This window comes from Nannobrachium achirus (genome assembly GCF_963921795.1).
Source record: "Nannobrachium achirus genome assembly, chromosome: 23".
NCBI classification, from domain to species: Eukaryota; Metazoa; Chordata; class Actinopteri; order Myctophiformes; family Myctophidae; genus Nannobrachium; species Nannobrachium achirus.
In genome coordinates this window covers 7,913,208-7,921,040 of record NC_137830.1, presented here as the reverse complement: position 1 = coordinate 7,921,040, position 7,833 = coordinate 7,913,208, and the positions used below count along the sequence as shown (strand labels likewise).

The following is a 7,833-nucleotide window of genomic DNA, read 5'->3' as shown; positions in this document are numbered from 1 at the left end:
CCTAACTGAGTTCCCAGAAGTTCCTTTTTAGCCTAAACCTAACCTCAAAACCCCGCCCACCTGGGCGAAACACCTGGGAAAGAGGGAGGCGTGTATCTATTCTGCATCTAGCATAAGGCAAGACCCACATTCAGAGTGAATATTTTGAACTCAAATAGGCTACTTGCTTCTGGGGGTCCCTGGAACAAACTATTTTGAGATGGGGGTCCGCGGCCAAATACATATCAAATTGGGTGTCCTTGTATTTTGCCGCGGACCCCCATCTCAAAATAGTTTGTTCCAGGGACCCCCAGAAACAAAGATTTTTGTTAAAAATGTTCACTAGTCTGAATTTGTCTTGCCTCAAGCTAGATGCAGAATAGATACTCCCTGCCCAAAACGTCACTTGCAGCGCGACTTTTTGATTGATTGAAGAATTTATTAGAAGTTTGCAATAGAAAAAAGTACAGTTTCATGACAGTACAAATCACTGGTACAAGGTCAACTAAAAGGAGATCCTAGAAAGCCGAGGCTTATTTCCACAGGAACCACACTTTAAGTATCTGACTGCTGCCTCTCTGACGTCATCACAGAGCGCGAGGATCGCACACGGGGTGTTGTTAAAAGGTAAACAAAACAAACAGTCTCAGATGAGCTGCTCCATGGAAGCAGAGAGTTTCACAGAAGCAGACATGATGAGCAGCAGCAGCAGCAGCAGCAGCGTCGGCCGCTTCAAGAAGTGGAGAGACGGAGGTGGAGAGTCTCCTAGCGCTGTGGGGGGAGCCCTCTGTACAGCACACTCTGATAGCAATATACAGGTAGGGCTGTCACCATTATTAACATTTTACATGACAAATAAAAACACTGTTAGGAATATACAGATACAAAACAAGAATAGGCCTATTGTGTAAAAGCACATTTTCTTGAAACTTAAAAGTAGAAGTAAAAGTATTGGAAATACTCAAGTAAAGTATACATAGTACCTCACAGTTGTACTTAGGTACGGTCACCTAAAGGGGTACTGTCACTTTAAAAGGTAATCTTAAAATATGAGTTAATATGTTTATGATGTCATTGTGAGAATGTGCAATTAGAAGCCAATCAAATTAATTGACTGTACTTAGACTGCGTACTGGTCAGCTGTTGTTGGGGGGCGAGGGGCAGATACTGTGACATGAGTTTCAGACTGTTTTAGACCGTTTTCAGAGAGCCCACGTGACCTACTGTATCATACTAGTATCATTTCGGGGCGTGTCAGCGGGCCTTGAAGTACAGTAACTCTACTTAAGCCCCTTTTCCACTGGCCCAACTCCACACCACACCGCCCACTTGTGCCAGGTTTTCCACCACAAGGACCTGGGTAGAGTGGTGTGAAAGCGGTACTAAACGTGGTACTAAAAAGTATCCAATCTAGAGTAGGTCTGGATATATTTGTAATACATGATAATAGATTCTATTGTGTTATAATAACCACTATCATAATCTATTATAATGTATTATAATTATCATAGTAATACACTAATACTTTACATTATAATCACGGTTATAATCCATTATGGTGTATTATAATTTAGGATAGTTGTAATACAAATTTATATTGTATTATAATCACAGTTAAAAGGGTCAATTTGTTTCTTACCGATAGGGGTAATTTTGTGTAATGGAAAATGTAGATATTTTTATGCTGTGCGGTGTGGTGTGGTGTGGTGTAGTGTGGTGTGGTGCTAAAGCTACAGTCGAAAAGGGGCTTTAGTTACTTTACGCCACTGTGAATAGTAATACCTCGTTTGAAAATATGGAGACTGCCCATAAGTGGAAAAAAATATGAAAATCTTTCAACGATTATGACAAAAATAATCACCATTAGATGATCATGTAATCATTGTGACTGGCCTATATGCAGGAAGAACCACCTGAAGAGGGCGCTGTATGAAGACATATCTCGCGGCATGGCGGAACAGGGCTTCACCAGGTCCTGGCAGCAGTGTCAGAGGAAAGTCAAGGATCTGAAGAACACGTATAGAAAGATAAAAGACGGCAACAAGAGAGGGGCAGCAGCGCCGGGACGAATCGACGGTTACCAGTTCTACGAGCTGCTGGACGTCATACTCGGAGACGAGAAGAAGCCGTCGCCGCTTAATAACGACGACAGTGAGAGAGATGATGACGCCACCGATGATGCGGCGGTGATCCCCAGCGAGAACACAGGTGAGTAAAACATAGCCCTTTATACCATTGGTATTATATCTAAGTGGGGTCCGGGGACCCCCCAGCGGTCCTTGAGGGAGTTCCAGAAATGATAGATGGTTAGGAACCAAATGGACCCTCGTGGATCTGTAACTCGAAGAGTGTACAGTACAAATGTACCGATATTATGAGCCGATTAAAATGTATTTATTCATTAAAATATATAATTTCCCTGTAAAAAAAATATACATAATAATGAAATTAATTAAATAATAATAACTAATCAACTAAATCAGTACAACTTAAACTAGAACTGCACTCTGTCGAGGTGCCAACTTGCCGCTTTTGTGCAAAAGTAGGCCTACTTGTGAGTCTGCAGAGCGCGCCATGAGTGATGCCAGTGACATCGATCACCAGGAATGCTGGTCCCTCATTGGCTGTTAATGATGATTTAGCCAGAATAGCTGGTCCCTGATTGGGCTACGGGCTTAAAACACACACGGCTACCTACCTACCTACCTACATACGCAGCCGAAAGCAGAACTTGCACGCTCTGCTGGCGCAAGTAATAAAAGGGAAACTATACTTTAAGACTATATATATTAGCTTTTTATAGGCCTTTATCAGTCACTATTGTTGTGCTGGGGTGTTTTCTTGCAGAAAGACACATCCCCTGGCTGTATTTTAGTTCTGTTCCAGTGTTTATGTTGACATTCATTGCTTAGAGGGATGTTTTTGACCGTGAGGGGAGGGTGGAGCTCAGCCAGAGCCAGAGTGCTATATTTAAAAAATATATATAATATCGAGGTTGATAATCGCCCGTTTCGATCACCGGTCGATTGTTTCCGTGTAATGTCTTTCCAGATGTCGGTTGCCTCCCCCCACCGGGGCCGCTGTACCCGTGCTGTCTGTGCGCCTTCTCTCACAGCCAAGAAGACGGTCTTCTGCAACACGTCATACAGGAGCATGGCCCCAGAGAGCCGCTCACCGCGGCGGCCGACAAACACAGCGATCTCCTTCACACGCCTAACCTCAAAACCCCGCCCACCTGGGCGGAACACCCGGGGGAGAGGGAGTCCCCACCCGAAACGGCACTCGCAGCGAGACCCGACCGCTCGCCGAGCGCGAGAATTGCGCGCAGGGCTGTCGTCGAAAGTAAACAAAAGGATAGCAGCTCTATGGCCGGGAGTTTTACAGAAGAAGAAACGTGGAGCAGCAGCCTCTTCAAGAAGTGGAAAGACGGAGAGGTTCAGTGTCTCCTGTCGCTGTGGGAGGACGCCTCCATGCAGGACACGCTTCTTGGAAAAGGCAGGAGGAGCAAATTGAAAAAGTCGTTGTACGAAGACATATCTCGCGGCATGGCGGAACAGGGCTTCACCAGGTCCTGGCGGCAGTGCCAGAGGAAAGTCAAGGATCTGAAGAACACGTATAGAAAGATAAAAGACGCCGGCGGCGACAAAAGCAGGGCAGCGGTGGCGGGACGGATCGACGGTTCCCAGTTTTACGAGCAGCTGGACGTCATACTCGGAGACAAGAAGAAGAAGCCGTCCGTCGCTCGGCCGTCGCTGCTTAATAACGTCGACGGTGAGAGAGAGGAGTACGCCACCGATGATGCTGCGGTGGTCGACGCCGAGAACTCAGGTGAGTAAAACATTACATTTGTCAGTGAATTGAGTACAAAGGACCCCAATGTAAACACGCCATAGTCCTATCTTGGTTTAGTTTAAAACCAAGAAAATACAATGGCTTGTTTACATTTAGCCGCAAATTACAACTTTAGAATTTATTAAATATGTTGAATCTAGAGTTGCAACACCAACATTTGGCATCCAAACAGAAAAGTACTGTATCTGATAGTGTTAAACGATGTTAATCCCACCAATATTGCGGCTCTTTGGGAAGATTGAATTATCCTCTTTCTATCTGCAAAGTGTCTGTTTCATAAAGATCCACGTAGACATGTTATGAGCTACTTTCTGTGAAGACATTCTGTTTGCAGTTTTTTTCTAAGAATTGGAGTTTAGAAACACTCGTTGGAAATGGCTCAACGGTCCTGGGTCCTGTGTTCTCTAAATGTCACATAACGCAGGAGGCAGCAGGACATTGCGTTATAGAAAACGATGGCTTCCAAAGTTCAATATCATGTACAGTATGCTTTACATGACTTCATAACATGACCATTTAATTTAGAATTAACTTACTGCCAGATTAAATGAATAAATAGTTCACCCCCGCCAGTGATTTTTTGTTTTTCCTCATCTTTTCAAGTAGTCACAGAATATTTATCTCCAGTATGTTCCCTGATCGTTGGTAAAGATGGAGGTTATAACTCTGTGCTTCCATGCAAAAAAAGGTTTTGTGCTGAAAATAGCCAATCTACAAGCTCAAAGTGTCGCAGCGTGACCTGTTGTGAGCTTGTAGATCTACTATTTTCAGTACAACACCCAAGCGCCGCCAAACCAACTTGCTTCTTAGTTCCACTAGTCCTTCCCTTACATTTTAGTCTATTTTTTATTTTGTCGAAGGAATTATCAATATATCGAAGGAAGCATGAGCTCAGTTTGTTGCTCTCGGCTTGTTGCTCTCCCCAGGTTGGCAGACGGAGAGTAGCGCCCAGGATTACACTTGGGTACTGGGTTATAAAAACTGTGGGATAAAAATTGAGTTAAACAAAAAACAGAAAGAAAACAAGCGTCCTTTTTTTATCTTATACTTTTCCATGTAATGTCTTTCCAGGTGTCGGGACGCCTCGCCGCCGCCGACACACACCTCGACCTCCTTCATGCTCGCGTGGCGGCGGGAGGCCAGCCCTACGTCTGCGAGCGCTGCGGCCGCGGCTTCTGGCTCCCCGCCGCGCTGCAGGCTCACGTGCGCGCCGCCCACGGCAAGGACGGGCCGCGCCGCGTCGCGTGCCACGTCTGCGGCAAGACGTTCACGCGCCAGTCTCACCGGAGGCACGTGCTCACGCACAGCGGGGAGAGGAACCACTTGTGCGCGCAGTGCGGGAAAGCCTTCCTCACGTCCGGGGAGCTCATGCTGCACACCAGGACGCACACGGGCGAGAGGCCGTATTCCTGCGAGCTTTGCGGGAAAGGCTTCGTCCGCAAGGTCTTCCTCACGGTGCACATTAGGACGCACAGCGGGGAGAGACCCTTCGCTTGTACGCTCTGCCCCGGAGCCTTCACCGCACGGAAGTACCTGAAGAGACACATGCTGGGTCACAGCGACAAGAGGCCATTCCAGTGCGTCGTGTGCGGCAGCGGCTTTGTGGAGTCGTGCGATCTGAGAAGGCACCTGCGGAAAGCTAACTGTAAAAAGAAGTAGCGCTGTAATACGGCTAGAGGGCATAGCCGTGGCCGTGGGGGTTTACTGGTGCCACACAAAAAAAAAGAAATCAGCCATTACAGATCAATCTCAGAAAATGTTTATATTGTGTAAAAAAAGCATTGCAGATGCTTTTGCACCCATAGCACCACAAATCATACGTAACCTTCCCACTGGACTTCAAGTAACTCTGATCTCAGAAGGTTGACATTTCTCTATTATACATTTTTGTTTTTCGTGCATTGCGCAGAAGGAGCAGACAGCTTGCGGTGCCGCAGCCGAGTGTGATCTACAAGCTCACAGCGGCTGCAACTGCGACGCGACGTGAGCTTGTATGTCTGTTGTCTGCTATTAACCGGAAGTGTCCCGCAAATAATGCTACAGTAAGTTCTGGCGGAAACAGGTGAATACTTTTGGCAATTTGAAAATAGTAGAGCTGCGATTTTCAAATGATTTTGGAATGATTCTTATACAGTTTGAAAACTTGAAATGGGACATTCCCGCTTAGTGAGTACTCTTATTATTGGTAATTTAAAGGAGTAGCTCACCCAAAAAATTACTTATTTTCTGTCAGTTGCACACCCCCATGAAGCCTTGAATTCATGTCAGGGTAGTCGCCCTCGCTGCTGGTAAAACCCCCGATCACCCAGTGCACGTTTTGAAAGTGAAATGTAATATAATACTTGTTTTATGTTATTTAAAACACATTTTGCTAGATATTGTTCTCAATTCTTATAACATTAAAATTATGCAAATATTCCAATGTTTGCTCCTGACAGGTCCGGTGCATATGGATGTTTTTTAGTTTAGTTTACCCTGAGGGAGACTGTTAAAGTCGAAACATTGGTTATTTAAATAAATTATGTGAATAGTGGCTGACGAGCTGTGCCGACTCTTTCTTTTCAACTAGTTTATCGTTTTTAAGTTATTTTTGGTTTGTACATTTGTTTTAACTGTTCTGTTTAGTTGGAAATACAACCATTATAATTGTAAAGCTTTTGCTGTTCAAATAAAACTGAACTAAATTCTAATTCTAAATAACTGAGTTCAGGAACAACAAGCATGTGAATCAGTGTTGATTTTTACAGGAAACTTTGGTTTACTTTTAGTCATAGTCTTTAGTTTCAGTGATATTTTAGTCACGTGAAATGTTTTACTTTTAGTCTACTAGTAGACTCGATATCATAAGGTTTTAGTCGACTAAATCTACAGTTAATTTAGTCAACTTTTGGCGCTGGCCGTGATGGCATCGAAGCGGCTGATTTTCACGTACTGTAGCTGCATGCTCACAACGTGCTGCAGCGCTTGTAGATCGGCTATTTTCAGCATGCATCCGGGTTTAAAAGATCAGCCACTGTAACTTGGACCCTTACAGGTCTGTAACTCTGAGAGTGTCCAACTGAACCATTACAGGTCAGTAACTACAAATGGAACCAAATGGACCCATAAAGGACTTTTTCAAAGTAACATTGTTGCTTTATAGCACCTTACATTTATGTCATATTATGGTACATAATACACAACCCCCCCCCCCCCCCCCCCCCCCCCCAGAACATACAGTAGTATGTCACAAGGATAACCTGAGAGAATATCTGTTTCCATTATACAGTACGACATTGAAAATAACTTCATTCTAGACTACTTGAACCCCAGCAATTGAGTTAAAATGACCACAAGGGGGCAGCTAGACCCCATTTGTGTCAGAGTATTCTTTATTGTCCATGGGCCATATGAGATGTCGGTATCCGAAAGGTGGCAAAGGTTACTATGCATTTTTGAAAAGCTCTATATCTGTAGATTATATTTTGGTATGATAACCCTTTCTGAGACCTAGCTAAATTGGTGTTATCAGCTGCTAGATTTGGTGTCCCATTAACTTTAAGTAGCATATGAGGGGTCAAACTAGTTTTAATTTTTCATGATTCTGAATCCATTGCAAGCATCTGTTTTGTGAAAAACATTCCGCACAAAAGTGTGAAAAGTGATGACTCATCACTTTTCATCACTAAACCATAGTCTTGTGGCTCTGTTTTTAGCCCAAGGAATGTTTCTCATGCAAAACAAATGACACCAATTTTGCTGTCTCAGAAAGGGTTGTCATAACAAAATATAATCTACAGATATAGAGCTCAAAAATGTACCTTTGCCACCTTTCGGATACCGACATCTCGCATAGCCTGTATATATATATATTATATATCATATATATTTGCTATTGCTTCTGCCCACTCTGCTGATCACAGAGTAGTGGTTCTCAATGTGTGGTCCAGGGACAGAATGGTCTTCATTGGTGTGGTCAGTGTTTTGTTTGGAGCTATCAGTTCATTTATGACAACAGAAAGG

General features: G+C 44.0%; 1 protein-coding gene across 1 annotated transcript; it reads left to right on the top strand.

Moving 5' to 3' along the window:
* Positions 1-740: 740 nt before the first annotated feature.
* LOC308308524 (uncharacterized protein) lies at positions 741-5,490 on the top strand (the record flags this gene model as incomplete). The annotated part of the gene is made up of 5 exons (XM_080753935.1): positions 741-797; positions 1,883-2,187; positions 3,031-3,807; positions 4,903-5,156; positions 5,197-5,490. The coding sequence occupies exons 2-5, from the start codon at positions 1,929-1,931 to the stop codon at positions 5,488-5,490; spliced, it is 1,584 nt and encodes a 527-aa protein (XP_080610061.1). The 5' UTR covers positions 741-797; positions 1,883-1,928.
* Between the last annotated feature and the right edge of the window lie 2,343 nt (positions 5,491-7,833).